We start from the raw sequence: 25,199 nt of genomic DNA, 5'->3' as shown, positions 1-25,199 counted from the left end.
CTGGAGGAGCTCAGAGGGCTCTTCCAACCCAGATCATTCCATGATTCCATGACCCCCTCAGTCTCCTTTCCAAGCTGGGTGGGATTCTGGGCTCTGCTCCTGGCTGGGCAGTTCCTCTCAGCAGAAAGACTTCCCTTGCCTGGGCCAGGCCTGGGCACTAAATATTCTGGGCTGGCTCAGCATCCTTGTTGCTCTGGTTGTGTTTGATTTGTCATCTTGATTTGCCTCCAAGGAGCTTCTTCCACGGCCTCCCTTTTTCCATCATCCCCTCCCTGAGTGCCCTGGGCTGGTGAGCACAGTGGGGTTGGAGCAAGGGCTGGGCTGGAGGAGCTCAGAGGGCTCTTCCAACCCAGATCATTCCATGATTCTATGAAAGGCTTCCTTGGGGTGTCCTGGGAATGCCCAGAAGGACTCATGGGTGGTGAGAGATGGACAGGAGGTGTCCCAGGTGGGAACAGGTTTCTGGGCAGTGCTGGTGTGAAGATCAACCAAGAAGGAGGGTCTGGGCAGGACTGGGTGGAAATCAAAGTCTGCTCCTCTGCAAAGGTTAATGATGACAAAGGGCAAAAAAAAAACAAAAAAAAATCTGAACTGACAAAATGCCAAAATCATACCCAAATTTTTCTGAAATGAAGGAAAAGTGGAATTCATTAGTGATCATTTCTAATTGCTCGTTTCAAGTTGGTCCTTACTTGGAACTCTTGGAAGGGCAATGAGTTGTGAAGAAAAATCTACAAAGCAGAGTTAGGGTATCAAAATGCCCTTTTTGTCCCCCACAATGAACACTGTTGAGAAGGTTTGATTTTAATGTGGATTGTTTTAATGAATTGTTTAATTGTTTAATTGTTAATGTTTAATTGTTTAATGTCAATAATTTTTGTGAAGGAAGTGACTATTTCTAGTTCCAAGCAAGTTTATATAATATATAAATTTATTTCCTATAGAACATACCTTCTGCCCTAAAAGGTCACTCTGACATAGATTTGGCCACTTGAATGTGCCAGAAAAAATCCAAACATCCTTCCATGGGTCTCTTGGTATTACCAGGAATTAATTCTCTGTTAGATCCCTCAAAATACCTTTCTCAGGGTATTTATTCCATGAATAAGTGACTCTATTTTTTGTTTTTCTCCTGTGAAAATGGTACAGTGAAGGGCAGGAGGTACCTTGGAGGGGAGGTTGCTCTGGTGGGAGGTGTCCCTGCCCATGGGTCCCTTCCAACCCAAGCCATTCCATGGCCCTGCAGTGAGGAATGTGGCTGATCCCCCAGGGAAGAGCCTCATGGACACATGTCCAGTAGATCCAACTGCTCCAGGACTTGAAGCCACCTCTGATTGGTGCTCACAGAGACAGGACATCACACTCAGCAGAAGGTCCAAAACCAACCCACAGGCCAAGACTTGCCTAAATGATCAGGTTTCTAAGTTTGCCCTGACATCCATGTCCAGCCTGACCCAGAGTTACCAACAGTAAATTAGAATCGTTGCTCTAATGGGACAAAACAAGCCTTGTCCATGTGAAGTGCCAACCTTTGAAGCCAAGGCTGCCCCTCCTGTGCAAAGCAGGTGCCTGGAGGTGTGGCCTCTGACCTTGGTTAAAGATTCAGGTGCTGCTGGTAATGAGCACAAGGAACCAGTTCCCAGGGGTCACAAAAGGGAGCAGCTGATCATCTCACCTGCTTCTGTCTACCTGTGGCTTCATTCCACAATCCCAAAATCCCACAATGGGTTGGGTTGAGTTGGGTTGGGTTGAGTTGAGTTGGGTTGGATTGGGTTAAGTTGGGTTGGATTGGGTTGAGTTGGGTTGGATTGGGTTGGGTTGAGTTGGGTTGGGTTGGATTGGGTTGAGTTGGGTTGGGTTGGATTGGGTTGGGTTGAGTTGGGTTGAGTTGAGTTGGGTTGAGTTGAGTTGGGTTGGGTTGGGTTGAGATGGGTTGGATTGAGTTGGGTTGGGTTGGATTGGGTTGAGTTGTGTTGGTTTGGCTTGGGTTGAGCTGAGTTGGATTGGATTGGGTTCAGTTGGGTTGGTTTGGGTTGGGTTGAGCTGAGTTGGATTGGATTGGGTTCAGTTGGGTTGGTTTGTGTTGGGTTGAGTTGAGTTGGATTCGATTGGGTTCAGTTGGGTTGGGTTGGGTTGGGTTGAGTTGAGTTGGATTCGATTGGGTTCAGTTGGGTTGGGTTGGGTTGGGTTGAGCTGAGTTGGATTGGTTTGGGTTGGGTTGAGTTGAGTTGGATTGGATTGGGTTCAGTTGTGTTGGTTTGGGTTGGGTTGAGTTGATTGGATTGGATTGGATTGGGTTGGGTTGGGTTGAGTTGAGTTGGATTGGATTGGGTTGAGTTGGGTTGAGTTGGGTTGAGTTGATTGGATTGGATTGGATTGGGTTGGGTTGAGTTGAGTTGGATTGAATTGGGTTCAGTTGGGTTGGATTGGATTGAGTTGATTGGATTGGATTGGATTGGGTTGGATTGGGTTGAGTTCAGTTGAATTCAGTTGAGTTGGGTTGGGTTGGGTTGGATTAGATTGGATTGGATTGGATTAGATTGGATTGGATTGGATTGGATTCTATTGGATTGGATTAGATTGGATTGGATTGGATTGGATTGGATTGGATTGGATTGGATAGGATTGGATTGGATAGGATTGGATTGGATTGGATTGGATTGGATTGGATTGGGTTGGGTTGGGATGGGTTGAGTTGACTTGGGTTGGGTTGAGTTCAGTTGAGTTCAGTTGAGTTGGGTTGGGTTGGATTGGATTGGATTGGAATGGATTCAATTGGGCTCAGTTGGGTTGGGTTGGGTTGGATTGGATTGGATTGGAATGGATTCAATTGGGCTCAGTTGGGTTGGGTTGGGTTGGATTGGATTGGATTGGAATGGATTCAATTGGGCTCAGTTGGGTTGGGTTGGATTGGATTGGATTGGAATGGATTCAATTGGGCTCAGTTGGGTTGGGTTGGGTTGGATTGGATTGGATTGGAATGGATTCAATTGGGCTCAGTTGGGTTGGGTTGGGTTGGGTTGGATTGGATTGGATTGGAATGGATTCAATTGGGCTCAGTTGGGTTGGGTTGGGTTGGGTTGGATTGGATTGGATTGGAATGGATTCAATTGGGCTCAGTTGGGTTGGGTTGGGTTGGATTGGATTGGATTGGAATGGATTCAATTGGGCTCAGTTGGGTTGGGTTGGGTTGGATTGGATTGGATTGGAATGGATTCAATTGGGCTCAGTTGGGTTGGGTTGGGTTGGATTGGATTGGATTGGAATGGATTCAATTGGGCTCAGTTGGGTTGGGTTGGGTTGGATTGGATTGGATTGGAATGGATTCAATTGGGCTCAGTTGGGTTGGGTTGGGTTGGATTGGATTGGAATGGATTCAGTTGGGCTCAGTTGGGTTGGGTTGGGTTGGATTGGATTGGAATGGATTCAGTTGGGCTCAGTTGGGTTGGGTTGGATTAGATTGGATTGGATTGGAATGGATTCAATTGGGCTCAGTTGGGTTGGGTTGGGTTGGATTGGATTGGATTGGATTGGAATGGATTCAGTTGGGCTCAGTTGGGTTGGGTTGGGTTGGATTGGATTGGATTGGAATGGATTCAATTGGGCTCAGTTGGGTTGGGTTGGCTTGGGTAGGACTGGACATTAAAGTCCATCCCATTCCAGCTCCTGCCATGAGGAAGGGAACAAGGGGAAATTCAGGATATTCTGCATCTTAATGGATCAGATCTTTGTGCTGATGTTCTTTCTGTCTTCTCTTCCAGCTCCAGTGAATCCTCACCTACGTAAGTGGTTATTTATCTTCTCCCCCTTCACCTGTGTCAGGAGCTGTTCTTGCATCAGTTGTCCCTCCCAGTTCAAAGGTGGATGATGAGCATTTCCCTTTCAGCTGCACCCCCTGGGTGGCAGGACCCCCTCAGTGGTGTGGCAGGGCTGGGCTGGCACTGCAGGTGCCCTCTGTCCTTCCTCTGCTTCCACCAAGGTGATGAGGAAGGACAATCACAGCCCCAGACAGTTCATCCCAAGGGAATGCTGATGTTCCATTACTGACCTCCAGGATGGGAGGAAGGCCCTGGATTAGTGGTGGGAGCTGCTGAACCCTGGGCAGGGACACCTCCCACCAGCCCAGGCTGCTCCAAGCCCTGTCCAACCTGGCCTGGGACACTCCCAGGGATGGGGCAGCCACAGCTTCTCTGGGCACCTGTGCCAGGGCCTGCCCACCCTCCCAGACACCAATTCCTTCCCAATATCCCACGTGTCCCTACCCTCTGGCCCTGGGAAGCCATTCCCTGTGTCCTGTCCCTCCATCCCTGTCCCCAGTCCCTCTCCAGCTCTCCTGAGGCTCCCTGTCAGTCCAGCAGAGTTTGATCTGCTCTCCACATCAAGCAGGACCAGACACAATTCCTGTTCTTCTCCACTCTGGAGCTCTTTGCTCTGAGATGGGAGTTGGTCACCTGGAGAGAAGTGACCAGAGGGTTGTCTCTCCCATGTCACTCCTGGAAAACAGAGAATCATCAAAAGGTTTGGGTTGGAAGGGACCTCAGAGCCCACCCAGTGCCACCCCTGCCATGGGCAGGGACACCTCCCACCAGCCCAGGCTGCTCCAAGCCCTGTCCAGCCTGGCCTGGGACACTCCCAGGGATGGGGCACCCTGTGCCAGGGCCTGCCCACCCTCCCAGACACCAATTCCACCCTGTATCAAATCTAAATCCACCTCCTTTCAGCTTAAGGTCCTGTCACTCCATCCCTTGTCCTTGCACCTCTCCTGGAGCTCCTGGAAGGGGCTCTGAGGTCTCCCCTGAGTCTTCTCTTGTGGTCCCTGGGCTACTTTCACACTTCTGAGGGTACTCAGAAGCTCCTCTGCAGCTCTGGAACAAGAAGGAGGCTGTTTTTTCACACAGAGCACTCAGGAGTCGTGGAGCTCATTGCACAGAGAAATGTGGACACCAAAGGTGGGACTTGGGACTCCCCAAATGCTCAGGAGACACCTCGGGCATTATTGGACATGCAAACCCTTGTCCACTGCCGTGCTGGTGCCAGGCAGGGGGTGTGCCAGGGTGGGAATGGCTCCTCTCGAGGGCTTGTTCTACACTTTCTACGGGCACCAAATCCCTACAAATATCCCAGGCAGGACTCTGGGCTGGAGCTTTGGGACCATTCCAGGCAGGACTATGGGCTGGAGCTTCAGAACATCCCAGGCAGGACTCTGGGGTGGAGCTTTGGGACATTTCAGGCAGGACTCTGGGCTGGAGCTTCAGGATCTTTCAGGACTCTGGGCTGGAGCTTTGGGACCATTCCAGGCAGGACTCTGGGCTGGAGCTTTGAGACCATTCCAGCCAGGACTCTGGGCTGGAGCTTCAGGATCTTCCAGGACTTTGGGCTGGAGCTTTGGGACCATTCCAGGCAGGACTCTGGGCTGGAGCTTCAGAACATCCCAGGCAGGACTCTGGGCTGGAGCTTTGGGACATTCCAGGCAGGACTCTGGGATGGAGCTTTGAGACCATTCCAGGCAGGACTCTGGGCTGGAGCTTCAGAACATCCCAGGCAGGACTATGGGATGGAGCTTTGGGACATTTCAGGCAGGACTCTGGGCTGGAGCTTCAGGACCTTTCAGGACTTTGGGCTGGAGCTCTGGGACCATTCCAGGCAGGACTCTGGGCTGAAGATTTAGGAGCTTCCAGGACTATGGGCTGGACCTTCGGGACATTCCAGGCAGGACTCTGAGGTGGAGCTTTGGGACATTCCAGGCAGGACTCTGAGGTGGAGCTTCAGGATCTTCCAGGACTCTGAGCTGGAGCTTTAGGACCATTCCAGGCAGGACTATGGGCTGGAGCTTTGGGACCATTCCAGGCAGGACTATGGGCTGGAGCTTTGGGACCATTCCAGGCAGGACTATGGGCTGGAGCTTTAGGACCATTCCAGGCAGGACTCTGAGCTGGAGCTTTGGGACCATTCCAAGCAGGACTCTGAGATGGAGCTTTGGGAGCTCCCAGGCCGGACTCTGGGCTGGAGCTTTGGGAGCTCCCAGGCAGGACTCTGTGCTGGAGCTTTGGGACATCCCCGTCAAACCATCCCATCCCTCCCAGTCCTCACTTTCACCCACTTCATCCTTTCCTCCCACACCACATTGGATTCATCTCTTCCCTCAAGACTCTGGATTTTGACTAAGCCAAAATATGCAAAAAGAACATTTTATTTATTATTAAAATGTTAATTTTGCTCTGCCCAAACTCTTCCTGCTCAGGGCAGCAGGGCCAGGCTGTGGGAAGAGCCTTTCTCTCCCTCTCAGCTCCTTTCTGTAAATTTTAAACTTATTTGCAGAAGCTCCTGTCCAACACCTTCATAATTAATCAGGGCTTAGTTCAAAGCTCCCAGGAGCTGGAGGGGCCACCCCCATGGACTTCAACCAGCAGTGGATGAGCCTTTTGCTAATTAACATATTAAAGATCCACCCTCTGATGTTGAGGAGAAATGAAGTGCAGCCCCAAGTGCTTTGTGCTCCTCTGGGATTTTGAGATCTCAGCTTCATTTTTCAGATGTCTCTGGAGCTCTTGCAGCTCCTGGCAGAGTGTGGTGGCATCTGAGTGGCCCTGGAGATGGGGAGTGTGGGAGCTCAGGGGAGGGATGGAAGGTTTGTCCACAATGTCACTCCTTCCAGGAGACCAAACTCCTGGGCAAATTTTGCTTTACTTGTTTTCCCAAAGGATTTTTGGAGAGAAACCCTTGGACAGGAAGGAAAATCTCGGTGTACAGATGGGATCAAACCTCTGAGGTGCAGAGGAGAGGTCCTGTCTGCCATCCCTGTTCCCCCAGTGCTGCCAAGGCCACCACTGTCCCCAAGGGCCACCACTGTCCCCAACTGCCACATTCACAGGGCTTTGAAATCCCTCCAGGGTTGGGGATCCACCACACCCTGGGCAGCTGTGCCAGGGCTGGACAGCCCCTTCCATGGGGAAACTTTCCCTTATATCCAACCTGATCCTCCCGGAATCCCTGAGGTTGGCAAAGCCCTGCCAGCCCCTGGAGCCCACCCTGTGCCCAATGCCCACCTTGGCAAAGCCCTGCCAGGCCCTGGAGCCCACCCTGTGCCCAATGCCCACCTTGGCAAAGCCCTCCCAGCCCCTGGAGCCCACCCTGTGCCCAATGCCCACCTTGGCAAAGCCCTCCCAGCCCCTGGAGCCCACCCTGTGCCCAATGCCCACCTTGGCAAAGCCCTGCCAGGCCCTGGAGCCCACCCTGTGCCCGATGCCCACCTTGGCAAAGCCCTGCCAGCCCCTGGAGCCCACCCTGTGCCCGATGCCCACCTTGTCCCCCAGCCCAGAGCACTCAGTGCCACGGCCAGTCCTGCCTTGGGCACCTCCAGGGCTGGGCACTCCAACCCCCCCTGGGCAGCCCCTGCCAGGACCTGCCCACCCTTTCCAGGAGGAAATTCCTGCTGCTGTGCCCCCTGCCCCTGCCCTGGCCCAGCCTGAGGCCGTGCCCTCTGCTCCTGTCCCTGTGCCCTGGGGCACAGCCCGACCCCCTGTCCCGGCTCCCCCTCCTGGCAGGGATTGCAGAGCCAGAAGGTGCCCCCTGAGCCTCCTTTGCTCCAGCTGAGCCCCCCCCCCAGGTCCCTTTTTGGTGCTTTCTCCAAACATTCTGTTGTTCCCAAACCTGTTGGGCCCATTTCTCACTTTATTGACCCTGCTGAGAAGGACAAGTAAGAGCTGCTCTCACCCAGGACAACATTCCTGCCCTGGCACCTGGAGCTCCTCCTGCCTCAGTTCTGGAACAATCCCATGCCTAAATCCCTCCTTTTTCTGCAATTCCTGCTGTGCCTCAACAGCCTCAAAAGACAAACCCTCTGAGATGTGGCCTCACATCTGCATTTCATTGTTTTTAACACACAAAATAATCCATTTAATGTAAACCACAAGGATTTCCTACCAGTTTGTACAACACTCCTGAATAATGGAGAGATTTGGTGTCGGAGTCACATCCAACACGAATTTGATGGGAATACAGGACAAAATTCCTGCTGCACTCCGTGTTTCCCCCTGAGAACTGGGTCAGGTTTCACCCCAACTGGCAATGAAATTATTAATAATCCGAATCCACTTCGGAGCTGCCACTTGCTCTGACCACAATCATTAATTAACACTCTCATTAGTGGTTGCTGGAGCACCCACAGGTGCTTGGGAAGGTCTGGCTGCTCCTCCTGCCCATGAATTAACTGATCAACACCTTCCAGATGGATTTTAGTGCTCCTGTTTCTTGCATGTTGAGCCAAACCCAAGGAACTGCTCCCCATTTCTCTGCTCCTGTCGTGTTTTAAGGAGGGTTTGGTGCCAAGAACATTCAGCTCCAACCTTTTCTCTGCATTCCACATCAAACCACTGTTTGCCTGTTAAACAAATGCCAAACTTTGCCTTGCCTTTTTTTTCCCCCCCCTCTGGCTTGAATATTTATTTTTTTCCAACCTGGAGAACAATCCCTTGTTCTGCTGATGTGGATTCCTTAATGAAGCTCCGAGGGCATGGTGAGGATTCCAAGGTGCTGCAGGGGCCTTGCAGGAAGTGCTGAAGGGCTGCAAAGTCTCTCTTTGCTGCAGGATTGGAGCTGGAACTCAAACTTTTCTGCTTCATTTGCTCTTTTTCTTTTTAATTTCATCCCACTGGGTAGAAACAGCGACTTTGTGCCTTAGGAAGGGGTTGGGTGAGTGGAGGTGGAAGCAAAGGTTGGGTGAAAGGTGTTCCTGGGCATGAGAGGCACAGCTGGCACCCAGCTCAGAGTCCTTGTGTCCTACCAGAAAAGCTCTGGGGGTTTGCTTTCCCTTCCTGGAGCTGGGATAGGGCTGGAGCTGTTGGTCTGGACCTTCTGTCCTGAAGGTCTTGGGGTGTAATCATAGAATGGAATCCTCACAGAATGGGTTGGGTTGGTGGGACCTCAAAGCCCACCCAGTGCCGCCCCTGCCATGGGCAGGGACACCTCCCACCAGCCCAGGCTGCTCCAAGCCCTGTCCAACCTGGCCTGGGACAATCCCAGGGATGGGGCAGCCACAGCTTCTCTGGGCACCTGTGCCAGGGCCTGCCCACCCTCCCAGACACCAATTCCTCCCAGTATCCCACCCAGCCCTGCCCTCTGGCAGTGGGAAGCCATTCCCTGTGTCCTGTCCCTCCATCCCTTGTCCCCAGTCCCTCTCCAGCTCTCCTGGAGCCCCTTCAGGCCCTGCCAGGGGCTCTCAGGTGTCCCTGGAGCCTTCTCTTCTCCAGGTGACCCCCCCAGCTCTCCCAGCCTGGCTCCAGAGCAGAGGGATCCAGCTCTGGGGCATCTCCATGATTGGGTTGGGAGTGCACTCAACGTCCACCCAGTGCCACCCCTGCCCTGGGCAGGGACACCTCCCACCAGCCCAGGCTGCTCCAAGTCCTGTCCAACCTGGCCTGGGACACTCCCAGGGCTGGGGCAGCCACAGCTTCTCTGGGCACCTGTGCCAGGGCCTGCCCACCCTCCCAGACACCAATTCCTTCCCAATATCCCACCTGTCCCTGCCCTCTGGCAGTGGGAAGCCACTCCCTGTGTCCTGTCCCTCCATGCCCTGCTCTGCTTCCCTTTCTTCTCTGCAGGGCTCATGGTGGGGCTCCTTCATGGAGTGATTTTCTGTGTTGCCCCTTGGTCATCTCTTGAAATTCAGGACTCAGAAGTTTTTCCTTCCAGACCCAAACCAGGGTCCTGGAACTGCCCTCTCACCCTGGCAATGGGGCACAGAATCAGGGATAACCAAAGCACAGCTCTCAGTCATCTCTGCCACTTAAGGAATTGTGCTTTGGAAATTATTTCTCCTGGAGGATCTAATGATGTTCATGGATTTACTGAGAAATCAAGTCAAGCTGTTGGAGCTGTTGATAGACAGGGATTTCCTGGGAACTTGGATTTGTGAGATTGTGTTTTACCCTGAGTGTTCTGGAGAGGTGCAGGATCACAGGGAGGGTCAGGCTGGTCACTGGTGCCACCTCCCTGCCCATCCCACAGCACCTGGCACAGGGCTGTGTCCAGAGGGGGCTGGAATGTCCCCAGGGAGGACACTCCACCCCCTCTCTGGGCTCTGCTCAGTGCTGGGTCAGTGCCCAGCAAAGAAGTTCTCCCTCCTGTCCAGGTGGCACTTCCTGGGCATCAGTTCCTGCCCGTTCCTCTTGTGCCATTGCTGTGCCCCCCGAGCAGAACCTGGTCCGTGCTCTGCCCCCTCCCTGAGGCACTGCCAGCCCTGGGGAGGTCCCTCTCAGGGGCTGCTCTGGAGGCTGCACAGCCCCAGCTCCCCCAGAGATGCTCCAGGCCCCTCATCATCCTCACCCTTCTCTGGACCTGCTCCAGGAGCTCCTTGTCATCCTGAGGAGCCAGAGCTGGGCACAGCCCCCAGATGTGCCTCCCAGAGCTGGGCACACCCCTCAGATGTGCCTCCCAGGGCTGGGCACAGCCCCCAGATGTGCCTCTCAGAGCTGGGCACAGCCCCCAGATGTGCCTCCCAGGGCTGGGCAGAGCTCCCAGATGTGCCTCCCAGGGCTGGGCAGAGCCCCCAGATGTGCCTCCCAGAGCTGGGCACACCCCCAGATGTGCCTCCCAGAGCTGGGCACACCCCCCAGATGTGCCTCCCAGGGCTGGGCACAGCCCCCAGATGTGTCTCCCAGAGCTGGGCACACACCCAGATGTGCCTCCCAGGGCTGGGCAGAGCCCTCAGATGTGCCTCCCAGAGCTGGGCACAGCCCCCAGATGTGCCTCCCAGAGCTGGGCACAGCCCCCAGATGTGCCTCCCAGAGCTGGGCACACCCCCCAGATGTGCCTCCCAGAGCTGGGCACAGCCCCCAGATGTGCCTCCCAGGGCTGGGCACAGCCCCCAGATGTGCCTCCCAGGGCTGGGCAGAGCCCTCAGATGTGCCTCCCAGGGCTGGGCAGAGGGGCAGGATCACCCCCTGACCTGCTGGGAATGTTCCTCCTGGTGCTCCCCAGGGTCCCATTGGCCTTGTGTTGTTGTTTGCACAGACAGGAGCAGAGTAACCCCTGAATATCCTCCTGTGCTTTGAAATGGGTTTTCCCAGCCCACCTTGGAGCCTGCGGGGTGCCCTGAGTGGAAACAAAGCTCAGCCCAAGTTCTTGCTTAGCAGGACAAAGCCAAGCTCAGCCCCAGGCCCCCCTGTCCTCACTGCCTGATGCGCTGCAGGAGTGAGCTCAGCAGGGATTGCTCACCCTCAGGACATGGAGCTTTGGCAGGTTGTGCCACGTGGGGCCTATTGGTCTCCAAGGTGAGAACTGAACCTCCATGTCTGGGGTTGGTTTGGTCCCTAAAGGTCTGACAGGAGGAGTTTCCCATCCCACCATCCCCCAGCAGGTCAGAGCATGGCCCTGGTGTGTCTCATGGACCTGTTTCACAAAGGAGAGGATCCAAATATTCCTCCCTTGGGAGTTTTTATTCTTCAGACCTACACTTTTACCTCCTGGCCTCAGGTCCCTCCCAGAGCTCCTGGTGAAAGCCCAGGAGGTGCCTTCAGGGCAAACACACTCCCCTCTCCTGCCCAGGGGGGTTCAGACAGACCCAAACCTCCCTCCCAGGGCTTTCTCTCTTGGGTTACTGCAATCCAGGGATGGGCAGTCCCTGCTCCTCCTCAGCAACCCATCCCTGCCCTGATCCTTTGGGATGTTCCTCACATCCACCCTAAAGCTCCTTTGCTCCCTTTTTGGCCTCTACTTCCTTTCCCATCCCTTGTGACATCAGGGATAGTTCAGGAGATGCCCCTTGGAGGTGATGTTTGCATTTTGATCTTCTTATCCCTGAACAAAACTAATCCACTTCCAGCTTTTTCTCCCCATAATTCAGTTTTTATGGACATGCTGCCTGTTCTTCCCAGGTTCTTGAGCAGTGCAGGGGCTGAGAGGAGACACCACCACCTCTAAAAGCAGCTGAATAAATCTGAGCAGCTGAGGAGGAGCTGAAACACAATTTCAAGCAGCACCAACACAGATTGGTGACCCTGAGCTGTGTTTTGTCGAGGTGGCTGCAAAATAAAACTGCTTTAAACACCAAAACCTGATGGGAAATAAATGAATATTGTTGATAAGAACCATCCCACAGCGTGTTCAGGATCATTATTTGAGGAGCTCTGGGGGAAGCAGCTTTGGCCACTCAACTTCTGCTCTTGGCTGTGTTGGCAGGAGAGTTCCACTGTGGCTTTGAGGATGGGAACATCTGTCTCTTCACCCAAGATGACACAGACAACTTTGACTGGACAAAACAAAGCACTGCCACGAGGGACACCAAGTACACGCCCAACACGGGGCCCAACGCGGACAGGACGGGCTCCAAGGAAGGTGGGTGAGGTCCTGCTGCTCCTGCTGGGCTGGCACAGGGAGCAGAGAGGCCCTTTGGAGAGGGGGAACTGGCCAGGACAGTCAGGTCTGCCCATGGGATGGTTTGGGTTGGAAAGGACCTTAAAGCTCATCTTGTTCCACCCACCTCTGGGGAGATGCTCTCTGAGCACCTTGTGTTGTGTTATTGTACAGACCATTCTGTGGGTGGTTCAAAGTTGGTGAGAATTTTCCCTGAATCTAAAAGTCTTTTGTTATGGAATCATGGAATGGTTTGGGTTGGAAAGGACCTTAAAGCCCATCTTGTTCCACACACCTCTGGAGAGGTGCTCAGAGAGCGTCTGATGTTGTGTTATTGTACAGACCATTCTGGGGCTGGTTCAAAGTTGGTGAGAATTTTATCTGAATCTAAAAGTGTTTTGTTATGGAATCATGGAATGATTTGGGTTGGAAGGGACCATCTTGTTCCATCTCCCCTGACACCTCCCACCAGCCCAGGCTGCTCCAAGCCCTGTCCAGCCTGGCCTGGGACACTCCCAGGGCTGGGGCAGCCACAGCTTCTCTGGGCACCTGTGCCAGGGCCTGCCCACCCTCCCAGACACCAGTTCCTTCCCAGTATCCCACCCAGCCCTGCCCTCTGGCAGTGGGAAGCCATTCCCTGTGTCCTGTCCCTCCATCCCTTGTCCCCAGTCCCTCTCCAGCTCTCCTGGAGCCCCTTCAGGCCCTGCCAGGGGCTCTCAGGTGTCCCTGGAGCCTTCTCTTCTCCAGGTGACCCCCCCAGCTCTCCCAGCCTGGCTCCAAAGGGGCTCCAGCCCTGGAGCACCTCCAGGGCCTCCTCTGGACTCTCCATCAACTCCAAGTCCTTGTGCTATTGGAGCCCAGGTGGCATCTGCAAGTGGCATCTTGTGGCTTTTCCAGGAGAAGAGCCTCATACTCTGTGTCCACACCAATGGGAATGATTCCTTGTTATCCTCTCTGCCCACCCTGTGCCAGGGCCTGCCCACCCTCCCAGACACCAATTCCTGCCCAGTATCCCACCCAGCCCTGCCCTCTGGCACTGGGAAGCCATTCCCTGTGTCCTGTCCCTCCATCCCTTGTCCCCAGTCCCTCTCCAGCTCTCCTGGAGCCCCTTCAGGCCCTGCCAGGGGCTCACAGGTCATACCAAGAGTCTTTATCCTTCAAGAACTTCTTCCCAGTGCTGAGGTGTGTGACTGGTCCCAAAGCAAGGCCCACAGTGGTGCCTTTCACCATCCTGTCTCCTTTCCCTTGTGCCATTTTCCAAGTGAATCCTTCCACATTATGTCCTGGTGATGGAACCTTCTGGCTTATCCTGCACTATTCTCCTGCTTTCTGTCCCTTCAGTGCCACCTTGGCCCCTCCCATCCTGACCCAAGGGGCTGGTTTCTTACCCTGTCCTTGCTTTGGGTGTTGTTAAATGGGCACTTTACCCTGTGCCAAGCCCTCCTGCCCTCCAGCCTGCCCAGGGTCTTCTCCAGATCCCTCCAGCCTGTCCAGGTCTCTCTGCAGATCCTCCTGCCCTCCAGCCTGTCCAGGTCATTCTCCAGATCTCTCCAGCCTGTCCAGATCCTTCTCCAGAGCCTTCCTGCTCTCCAGCCTGTCCAGGTCCTCCTCCAGAGCTCTCCAGGTTTCTCTGCAGATCCTCCTGCCCTCCAGCCTGTCCAGGTCCTCCTCCAGAGCTCTCCAGGTCCCTCTGCAGATCCTCCTGTCCTCCAGCCTGTCCAGGTCCTCCTCCAGAGCTCTCCAGGTTTCTCTGCAGATTCTCCTGCCCTCCAGCCTGTCCAGGTCCTTCTCCAGAGCCCTCCTGCCCTCCACCCTGTCCAGGTCCTCCTCCAGAGCTCTCCAGGTTCTCCAGGTCCCTCTGCAGATCCTCCTGCCCTCCACCCTGTCCAGGTCCTCCTCCAGAGCTCTCCAGGTCCCTCTGCAGATCCTCCTGTCCTCCAGCCTGTCCAGGTCCTTCTCCAGAGCTCTCCAGGTTCTCCAGGTCCCTCTGCAGATCCTCCTGCCCTCCACCCTGTCCAGGTCCTCCTCCAGAGCTCTCCAGGTTTCTCTGCAGATCCTCCTGCCCTCCAGCCTGTCCAGGTCCTTCTCCAGAGCTCTCCAGGTTTCTCTGCAGATCCTCCTGCCCTCCAGCCTGTCCAGGTCCTCCTCCAGAGCTCTCCAGGTTTCTCTGCAGATCCTCCTGCCCTCCAGCCTGTCCAGGTCCTTCTCCAGAGCCCTCCTGCCCTCCAGCCTGTCCAGGTCCTCCTCCAGAGCTCTCCAGGTTCTCCAGGTCCCTCTGCAGATCCTCCTGCCCTCCAGCCTGTCCAGGTCCTCCTCCAGAGCTCTCCAGGTTCTCCAGGTCCCTCTGCAGATCCTCCTGCCCTCCAGCCTGTCCAGGTCCTCCTCCAGAGCTCTCCAGGTTCTCCAGGTCCCTCTGCAGATCCTCCTGCCCTCCAGCCTGTCCAGGTCCTCCTCCAGAGCTCTCCAGGTCTCTCTGCAGATCCTCCTGCCCTCCATCCTGTCCAGGTCCTTCTCCAGAGCCCTCCTGCCCTCCATCCTGTCCAGGTCCTCCTCCAGAGCTCTCCAGGTTTCTCTGCAGATCCTCCTGCCCTCCAGCCTGTCCAGGTCATTCTCCAGATCCCTCCAGCCTGTCCAGGTCCCTCTGCAGATCCTCCTGCCCTCCAGCCTGTCCAGGTCCTTCTCCTGATCCCTCCAGCCTGTCCAGGTCCCTCTGCAGATCCTCCTGCCCTCCAGCACATCAACACTCCCTCCCAACTTGGTGTCATCTCCAAATTAGCTGGTGATGGCCTCAATCCCCTCATCCAAATGGTTGAGAGGATCCCACCCAACCCTTTCCCCCTTGGATTCCCCCCAGGGTTCTACATGTACATCGAGACGTCTCGGCCGCGGCTGGAGGGGGAGAAGGCCAGGCTGGTGAGCCCCGTGTTCAGCGTGGCCCCCAAGAACCCCTACGGGGCCACCACGGCCACCTACTGCTTCAGCTTCTACTACCACATGTATGGACAGCACATAGGTGAGGGGGGCAGAGCCAGGGGCAGCTCTGCTGGGCACGGGCACGAGGGGCACCCCTGGCACGGCTCCCAGGGGGCACCAAACTGGGGCAAAGTGCCCGTTGTCATTAACTGGGAGCTCAGAGGAGCTCCTCTCGCTGGGAAGCATTTTCTGGATGAGGTTCAGAGCAGGGAATTGTCCAAATTGCTGCAAAATCCCAGTTTCCAGTATTTGGGAGCTCCTCTCACTGGGAAGCATTTTCTGGATGAGGTTCTGAGCAGGGAATTGTCCAAATGGTTCCAAAATCCCAATTTTCACTAATAGGGAGCTCAAGGGAGCTCCTCTTACTGGGCAGCATTTCCTGAGTGAGGTTCTGAGCAGGGAATTGTCCAAATTGTGGGAAAATCCCAATTTTCATTAATCAGGAGCTCCTCTCACTGGACAGCATTTCCTGCCTGAGGTTCTGAGCAGGGAATTGTCCAAATGGTTCCAAAATCCAAATTTTCTCTAGTCAGGAGCTCCTCTTACTGGGAAGAATTTCGTGAGTCTTTGACCAGGGAATATTCCAAATTGTTCCAAAATCCCAATTTCCACTATTCAGGAGCTCCTCTTACTGGGAAGAATTTTCTGGATGAGGTTCTGAACAGGAAATATTCCAAATTATTCCAAAATCCCAATTCCCAGGAACCAGGAACCAACAGGAGCTCCTCTCACTGGGAAGCATTTCCTGATTGAGGTTCTGAGCAGGGATTTTTCCAAATGGTTCCAAAATCCCAATTTCCACTATTCAGGAGTTCCTCTCACTGGGAAGAATTTCCTGAGTGAGGTTCTGAGCAGGGAATTGTCCAAATTATTCCAATATTCCAATTTTCATTAATCAGGAGCTCCTCTCACTGGGCAGCATTTCCTGTCTGAGGTTCAGAGCAGGGAATTGTCCAATTTGTTCCAAAATCCCAATTCCCAGTAACCAGGAACCAACAGGAGCTCCTCTTACTGGGCAGCATTTCCTGAGTGAGGTTCTGAGCAGGGAATTGTCCAAATTGTGGGAAAATCCCAATTTTCATTAATCAGGAGCTCCTCTCACTGGGCAGCATTTCCTGCCTGAGGTTCAGAGCAGGGAATTGTCCAAATGGTTCCAAAATCCAAATTTTCTCCAGTCAGGAGCTTCTCTTACTGGGAAGAATTTCGTGAGTCTTTGACCAGGGAATATTCCAAATTGTTCCAAAATCCCAATTTCCACTATTCAGGAGTTCCTTTTTCTGGGCAGCATTTCCTGAGTGAGGTTCAGAGCAGGGAATTGTCCAAATTGTGGGAAAATCCCAACTCCCACTAACCAGGAGCTCATGGGAGCCCCTTTTTTTTCTGGGAAGAATTTCCTGAGTGAGGTTCTGAGCAGGGAATTGTCCAAATTGTTCCAAAATCCCAATTTTCACTAACTGGGAGCTCACAGGAGCTCCTCTCTCTGGGAACCATTTTCTGGATGAGGTTCTGAGCAGGGAATTTTCCAAATTGTTCCAAAATCCCAGTTTTCACTAACAGGGATCTCAAGGGAGCTCCTCTTACTGGGAAGCATTTCCTGAGTGAGGTTCTGAGCAGAGAATATTCCAAATTGTTCCAAAATCCCAATTCCCAGGAACCAGGAACCAACAGGAGCTCCTCTCACTGGGAAGAATTTCCTGCCTCAGATTCTGAGCAGGGAATATTCCAAATTATTCCAAAATCCCAATTCCCAGTAACCAGGAACCAACAGGAGCTCCTCTCTCTGGGCAGCATTTCCTGCCTGAGTGGAGAAACAATGTCTGGGCTGGAACCAGTGACTTGATGGTGAGCAGTGGGGGGAAGCCACAGCTCTGTGGGGTTTTTCCTCCCCAGTGAGGGACTTTCCTGAGGTCACTTTGACTCAGGGGACGTTGTTGTCCTTCCAAAATGCTCCTTGGCAGCAGTGAAGGCATCAGAGCCATGTCTGAGGAGGATCTCCCAGGCTTGGGGGCACTCCAGGAGTTAAATGCTGTGCTGAGTAAACAAGAGGCTGGAGAGTTTTTACCAAAGAAGGTCTGGGTTGGAAGGGACCTTAAAGGTCATCTAGACATGGGCAGGGCCACCTCCCACCAGCCCAGGCTGCTCCAAGCCCTGCCCAACCTGGCCTGGGACTCACAAGAATTAATCATCAAGCAGCCAAGTTGTTATTTCCCCCTGGAAAAGTGGGTTAGAAATGCCTCATTTGCACCAAAGCACAGAGAATTCCCTCCTGCCCACCTCCCCCTGGCACCTCGGTGCCCCTCCAGAGCTGCAGGGAGTGATGGGCACCCAGTGGGAATTCTCAGCCTTCCCAAATTTTAAAAAGCTCTGGATTTCTGCCTGGGAACTCTCCCCACCTGCTCAGACCGGGGAAAAACCTGGGCCTGGGGGTGAGGGGAATGCCATGCTGTGCCCAGCTCGGTGGCACAGCCTCCCCAGCTGCAGCTCTGCCCTCTTGCAGGGAGCCTGAACGTGTATCTGCGGCTCAAGGGGCAGACGGCGATGGAGAACCCGCTCTGGTCCTCCAGCGGCAACAAAGGGCAGCACTGGAACCAGGCGCGGGTCAACATCAACCCGCCCACCTCCTTCCAGGTAATGCCCCGGGCACGGCTGGGGGTGCCAGGGCCGGGGCTGGCAGGGAGGAACGTGCCCTCCGCCCACCTCCTTCCAGGTAATGCCCGGGCACGGCTGGGGGTGCCAGGGCCGGGGCTGGCAGGGAGGAACGTGCCCTCCACCCACCTCCTTCCAGGTAACGCCCCGGGCACGGCTGGGGGTGCCAGGGCCGGGGATGGCAGGGGGGAACATCAACCCGCCCACCTCCTTCCCGGTAATGCCCCGGGCACGGCTGGGGGTGCCAGGGCTGGAGGTGGCAGGGAGGAAAGTGCCCTCCACCCACCTCCTTCCAGGTAATGCCCCGGGCACGGCTGGGGGTGCCAGGGCCGGGGCTGGCAGGGGGGAACATCAACCCGCCCACCTCCTTCCCGGTAATGCCCCGGGCACAGGTGGGCGTGCCAGGGCCGGGGCTGGCAGGGGGGAACATCAACCCGCCCACCTCCTTTCAGGTAACGCCCCGGGCACAGGTGGGCGTGCCAGGGCCGGGGGTGGCAGGGGGGAACGTGCCCTCCGCCCACCTCCTTCCAGGTAATGCCTAGGGCACGGCTGGGGGTGCCAGGGCCGGGGCTGGCAGGGGGGACATGCCCTCCACCCACCTCCTTCCAGGTAATGCCTAGGGCATGGCTGGACGTGCCAGGGCCGGGGCTGGCAGGGGGGACATGCCCTCCACCCACCTCCTTCCCGGTAATACCCCGGGCACGGCTGGGGGTGCCAGGGCTGGAGGTGGCAGGGGGGAACGTGCCCTCCGCCCACCTCCTTCCAGGTAACGCCCCGGGCACGGCTGGGGGTTCCAGGGCCGGGGGTGGCAGGGGGGAACGTGCCCTCCGCCCACCTCCTTCCAGGTAACGCCCCGGGCACGGCTGGGGGTGCCAGGGCTGGGGATGGCAGGGGGGAACATCAACCCGCCCACCTCCTTCCAGGTAATGCCCTGGGCACGGCTGGAGGTGCCAGGGCTGGAAGTGGCAGAGGGGAACATCAACCCGCCCACCTCCTTCCAGGTAATGCCCTGGGCTGCAGGAGGGCATGGCTGGGGGCACCAGGACTGGAGGTGGCAGGGGGGAATGTGTCCTTTGCCCACATCCTTCAGGTAACACCCCATGCTGCAGGAGGGCAGGGCTGAGGATGCCAGGGGGGAATGTGCCCTCTGAGCTGCCCTTCTCACCCAGCATCTCACAGCCCCACCTCCCCCTGGGAGCTGCTGGTGGCCAGGGGGGTGCCCTGAAGAGGTGAGCACCACAACGGCCCTGTGGGCACCACAGCAGCTCTGGGCTGGCAGGCAGAACATCCTGCAGCTTCCAGAGATGTTGGTGGGGGCACCAAACAGGTTTTTTTATTTCAGAAAATAAAATCACTCACTGTGGGCAATTCTTTAGGGCCCACGGGCAGTGTCTGCGTGAAGGGCCTCTGGAAACACGTGGGGTTTGTGCAGAGAAAGGAACAATCTGTGGGTCTTTGCTGCAAGGAAGCAAAGTCTCTGTGGTGCCCACCTTGGGGCACGAGGCACCACCGGGTCCTGGGAGGAGGTTTCCCACATTTCATAGAATTATGGAATGATGGAATGATCTGGGTTGGAAGAGCCCTCTGAGCTCCTCCAGCCCAGCCCTTGCTCCAACCCCACTGTGCTCACCAGCCCAGGGCACTCAGGTGGTTCCTGGGCCCCACTGCAAGTTAGTCCTGGCTTAGTTCTGCCTCTCTCCTTAAAGGAAAAGGGAGACACAACCTGTTTGAGGGCTCTGGTTCCTCCCCTGGGAGGCCTCCATGGATATAGAATCATGGAATGATGGAATGAAGTGGGTTGGAAGAGCCCTCTGAGCTCCTCCAGCCCAGCCCTTGCTCCAACCCCACTGTGCTCACCAGCCCAGGGCACTCAGTGCCACATCCAGTCTCAGCTTCAACACCTGCAGGGATGGAGAATCCACCCCCTCTCTGGGCAGCCCATTCCAAGGCCTGAGCACCCTCTCTGCAAAGAATGTCATAGAATCATAGAATGAGAGAATGGATTGGGTTGGGAAAGACCTCTGAGATCATCAAGTTCAACCCTTGATCCAACCCCACTGTGATCACCAGCCCAGGGCACAGAGTGCCCTGGGCTGGTGATCACAGTAGGGTTGGATCAAGACATGGTGGATTCTCACTCAGTGCCACATCCATAGAATCATAGAATGGATTGAGTTGGAAAAGCCCTCCGAGATCATCAAGTCCAACCCTTGGTCCAACTCCAGTCCCTTTACCAGATCATGGCACTCAGTGCCACGTCCAGTGTCACCTTAAACACCTCCAGGGATGGGACATCCACCAACAGAGAATCACAGAATGGATTGGATTGGAAAAGACCTCCAAGATCATCAAGTCCAACCCTTGATCCAACCCCACTGTGATCACCAGCACAGGGCACGGAGTGATCACAGTAGGGTTGGATCAAGACATGGTGGATTCTCACTCAGTGCCACATCCGTAGAATCATAGAATGGATTGGGTTGGAAAAGACCTCCCAGATCATCAAGTCCAACCCTTGGGCCAACTCCAGTCCCTTTACCAGATCATGGCACTCAGTGCCACGGCCAAGCTCAGCTGAAAAACCTCCAGGGATGGGGAATCCACCCCCTCTCTGGGCAGCCCATTCCAAGGCCTGACCACCCTCTCTGCAAAGAATTTCATGTTTGGTTTGACAGTGAGGTGCTGATACTGTCCCAGGCACTTCTCACCCTGCCCACCAGAAGTGTTCCAGAGGGTGAAACAGGGAGAGAGGAGGTACCTGAGCCTTCTCCATCCCTCCCCCTCTGACCTGCTGCTCCTGCCCTGCTTTGCAGCTCATCTTTGAAGGGATCCGCGGCCCCGGCATCGAGGGGGACATCGCCATCGACGACGTGTCCATCGTGGAGGGCGAGTGTCTGAAGTCAGACCAGCCAGCCAACAGTGAGTGGCTCCTCCCCATGGCAGGGGGCACCTTCTTTCTTGGGCTGTGGCTTTGAGACAACCTCCAGAATGGGCTCTTTCCACAACAGCTTCTGGTTTGGGTGGAAAGGCTTCACCTGGGAGGTGCTCCTTGGGAATGTTGTTCAGAAAGGACAATGCTGTCCATGGTGGGCTGGGCAGCCACAATTTTTTCCAGAAGAACAACACCTGGTTTGGGTGGAGAGGCTTTAACTGGGAGGTTTCCCTTGGAAATGGTGTTGTTCAGACAGCAAAATGCTGTCCATGGTGGGCTGGGCAGTCACAATTTTTTCCAGGAGAACAACACCTGGTTTGGATGGAGAGGCTTCAACTGGGAGGTGCTCCTTGGGAAGGGTGTTGTTCAGAGAAGAAAATGCTGTCCATGGTGGGCTGGGCAGCCTCAGTGTTTTCCAGGAGAACACCTGGTTTGGGTGGAGAGGCTTCAACTGGAAGGTTTCCCTTGGAATTGGCTTTTTTAATACAGAGTTTGAGCAGAGATGCCAGGGCAGGGCTGGTGGGTGCTGGGCAGAGAGAGCAGGGGGCAGACTGGGTTGGGCAGCCTCAATGTTTTCCAGGAGAACAACAACTGGTTTGGGTGGAGAGGCTTCAACTGGGAGGTGCTCCTTGGGAAGGGTGTTGTTCAGAGAAGAAAATGCTGTCCATGGTGGGCTGGGCAGCCTCAGTGTTTTCCAGGAGAACACCTGGTTTGGGTGGAGAGGCTTCAGCTGGGAGGTTTCCCTTGGAATTGGCTTTTTTAATACAGAGTTTGAGCAGAGATGCCAGGGCAGGGCTGGTGGGTGCTGGGCAGAGAGAGCAGGGGGTGACTCTCCACACTGGGCTTGGCTGGGCAGCCACAATTGGAGACACCCAGACAGAAAAAGCAACATTTAAAAAGTACTGAGGGGGTCCAAAGAGTACAAAAATCCATGAAAATCAGTGCTGTGGTTCCCTGTGGACCTTCTTGGATCACTCCACCCCCATGAGGGTTGTTCTCACCCCCTCCTGGGGAGGTGACCCTGCACTGTCCCTCCAGGGGGTTGGTGTCACTTGGTGTGACAGGTGGACACATGGGATGGGCACCATCCCCAGGACAGGTCATGGTGGGCAGCCCTGGATCTTCTAAGCCTTGTCAAGCTCTGTTTGTGCCTGGGCAGCTCTTTGATTGTCCTTTCCCCCCCCTGCTGCAGATCTACGATCAGGTGCTGCTGGGACATCAGCACATATAGGACTTCTCCTGCTCCTCATCCTCATGTCTGTCTTAAGTCATCAGAGGTGACCTTATCCTGGCAGAGGCTACAAAAGATTCACCAGGCACTGGCATGAAGAAAGAGTCTTTGTAAAATGGACATTTAAAAACAAACTACCAAAGATTCCTCCACTGACTGACTGGAAAGTTAAATAAATACATACATAAATAAATAAAAGAGTAATTAAGAAAGCACTGGGGACATCAAAGGCGTCAGGGGAGTGTCACTCCCCACGAGCCACGTGTGAGGACGGGACCTTGGCCTGAGGAAGGAAGAGCCCTCCAGGTGCTTTTGTGGTCACCGACGATGAATCGGCGTCGGCGTCGTCTGGTTGGACTCTGGGCAAAGAGCTACAGAAACCCTTGTCAAAGCACAACGTCATGGCTGGTTTTGTTTCAAAGGAATCGTTTGCTTGTTACCATGGAAACCTAATGGCCTGCCAAAAAAAAAACAACCAACAACCACCAGGGAGGGAGGAAATCCAGAACAAAGAGAGAGAGAATGGAACCCCTCACTGCCCACAGGGGCTGGGAAAGAGCTGGTGTCCATCTCCCCTTCCAGAAGGTTTGGGGTCGAACCCAGGTGGGCCCTTTGGATGCCCTGAGGTGGGGGCAGAGCTCCCTCTCTCGTGTCCCCTGGCTCTGCTTGAGGACTGTGTGCTGTGTCCCCTGCATGCATCTCCCCCCAGGCTCCCACCCCGCCCAGCGGAGCCCGCGCTCCACCGAGGGATGACACCAAACCACCGTCTTTTCTAAAATCGCCATGGAAACCAAGTGCCTTCACAATGAAACAAGCCTGATTTAAAAACAAAAAAACAGAAAAAAACCCACAAAATATGTTTAAAAAAATGTAAATGTGAGAATAATAGTGATTGCAAAAGGAAGGAGCTTGCTGGAAACTTGGGGGGGTGCAAACTCTTTTCTACACGAGCTCCGGAGCCGCGTCCGGCCAGGGATGGACCTCCCTGGAAGGAGGGACCTGCTGGGGGACCTTCCAGCCAGCCATGGCCTTGCAGCTTCTCACCCATCAGCAGAACAGCTGCCCCCGGGCCTGGCAGAGGGAGCAGCACCTTTGTGTCGTCGTCGTCGTCGTCGTTTGGGGTCTCCAGAGGGGCGGCCGGAGGGTGTTGGGACACACAGGAGGGGTCTGGGGGTTCTGCCCATCCCTGGGCACTGGGGGAGTCCTTGGGGGGCTCCCAGACCCCCCCCCCCCAGGGGGGGTTGTGCCTCTGCCCACTGGGCAGGACACTGAGGGTTATTTCTTTTTGTTATTGTAGCGAAATTAAAAAAAAAAAAAAATACAAAAAAAAAGAAAAAATTCCCACTTTTCCAAGGAGAAACCAATGGAGCCACCCCGACACGTGCCCTTAGCCAGCCAGTTTCCCACTGCATTGTCAAGTTCCCTTCCAGTTGGGTAGGACAATTTGAAGACCTTTTTTTTTCCTTAAATTATCTCAGCTTTTAACTTCATTTAGAAACGACAACAAAACAAAACAAAAGGACTTTTGTCTGAGGAAGAGTATTATTATTCTAATTATTATTATTATTATTATTATTATTCTGTGTTCCCTCAACATCCCTAGGATTAAAAAAAAACCAACCCTGATATGCAAATAATTGGAGTACAAAAGTGAAAACAAACCAACAATCCAACGAGGACAACAATTGCAAAACATGAGGAGAAAAAGCACAACGAGATGCAGTAAAACAACAACAAGGCTTGAGTTTCTTTCCTCTTTTTTTTTTTTTTTTAAATTCTGTAGAGAAATGTTTGTGCAAATTCAGTAATTCAACTGAAGAGATAATTTTACAGCTGTTCAATAAAGCCTCTTTCCAGGTAAGGTATGACAAGTGGTGTCTGTGTTTGTTCAACAACGTGCCCAGGGGCATGGCCTGGGCTGGCCCCTGGTCAGCTGGTCCTGTCTGAAGGTCTGATGGTCCATACTGGTGATACTGGGGGGGGCTGGAGCTCCACCAGAGTATTGGCTTCTGGTTTGGAGGCACTTCAGTGTCTGGATGGACTGTGGGGTCTGGAAAACCCTTAAGAAACAGAAACCAGCACATTCCACATTGGGAAATACTGAATTTTGATGGGTACTGGCTGGGTCAATGGGTGGGTGGGTGGATGGAGGGAGGGAGGGAGGGAGGGAGGGAGGGATGGATGGATGGATGGATGGATGGATGGATGGATGGATGGATGGATGGGTGGATGGATGGATGGATGGATGGATGGATGGGTGGATGGATGGATGGATGGATGGATGGATGGATGGATGGGTGGATGGATGGATGGATGGATGGATGGATGGATGGATGGATGGATGGATGGATGGGTGGATGGATGGAGGGAGGGAGGGATGGATGGATGGATGGATGGATGGATGGATGGATGGATGGATGGATGGATGGATGGGAGGATGGATGGATGGATGGATGGATGGATGGATGGATGGATGGATGGATGGATGGAGATGGATGGATGGATGGATGGATGGATGGATGGATGGATGGATGGATGGATGGATGGGTGGATGGATGGATGGATGGATGGATGGATGGATGGATGGATGGATGGTTGGTTGGAGGGAGGGAGGGATGGATGGATGGATGGATGGATGGATGGATGGATGGATGGATGGATGGATGGATGGATGGATGGATGGATGGATGGAGGAATGGATGGAGGGAGGGAGGGATGGATGGCTGGATGGATGGAGGGATGGATGGATGGATGGAGGGATGGATGGAGGGATGGATGGAGGGAGGGATGGATGGGTGGATGGATGGATGGATGGATGGATGGATGGATGGATGGACGGACGGAGGGATGGATGGATGGATGGATGGATGGATGGATGGATGGATGGATGGACAGAGGGAGGGATGGATGGATGGATGGATGGATGGATGGCTGGCTGGCTGGCTGGCTGGATGGATGGATGGATGGAGGGAGGAATGGATGGATGGATGGATGGATGGATGGATGGATGGATGGAGGGAATGGGAATGGGAAGGGGAAAGGGAAGGGGAAGGGGAAGGAGAAGGG

General features: G+C 54.5%; 1 protein-coding gene across 1 annotated transcript in view; it reads left to right on the top strand.

The window, feature by feature from the left end:
• The window catches only part of MDGA2 (MAM domain containing glycosylphosphatidylinositol anchor 2), a 76,338-nt gene extending 52,328 nt beyond the window's left edge, over positions 1–24,010 (top strand). Inside the window, exons 5-10 of the mRNA XM_071557926.1 lie at positions 3,762–3,782; positions 12,178–12,333; positions 15,206–15,364; positions 17,822–17,952; positions 20,784–20,889; positions 22,095–24,010. Of these exons, the coding sequence (XP_071414027.1) occupies positions 3,762–3,782; positions 12,178–12,333; positions 15,206–15,364; positions 17,822–17,952; positions 20,784–20,889; positions 22,095–22,183 (662 nt within the window). The 3' untranslated portion in view covers positions 22,184–24,010. The remainder of the gene's footprint in view (positions 1–3,761; positions 3,783–12,177; positions 12,334–15,205; positions 15,365–17,821; positions 17,953–20,783; positions 20,890–22,094) is intronic.
• The last annotated feature ends 1,189 nt before the right edge of the window (positions 24,011–25,199 follow it).

This window comes from Pithys albifrons, chromosome 6, assembly GCF_047495875.1.
Source record: "Pithys albifrons albifrons isolate INPA30051 chromosome 6, PitAlb_v1, whole genome shotgun sequence".
Lineage (NCBI taxonomy): Eukaryota > Metazoa > Chordata > Aves > Passeriformes > Thamnophilidae > Pithys > Pithys albifrons.
This window is presented reverse-complemented; position numbering and strand designations above follow the sequence as displayed.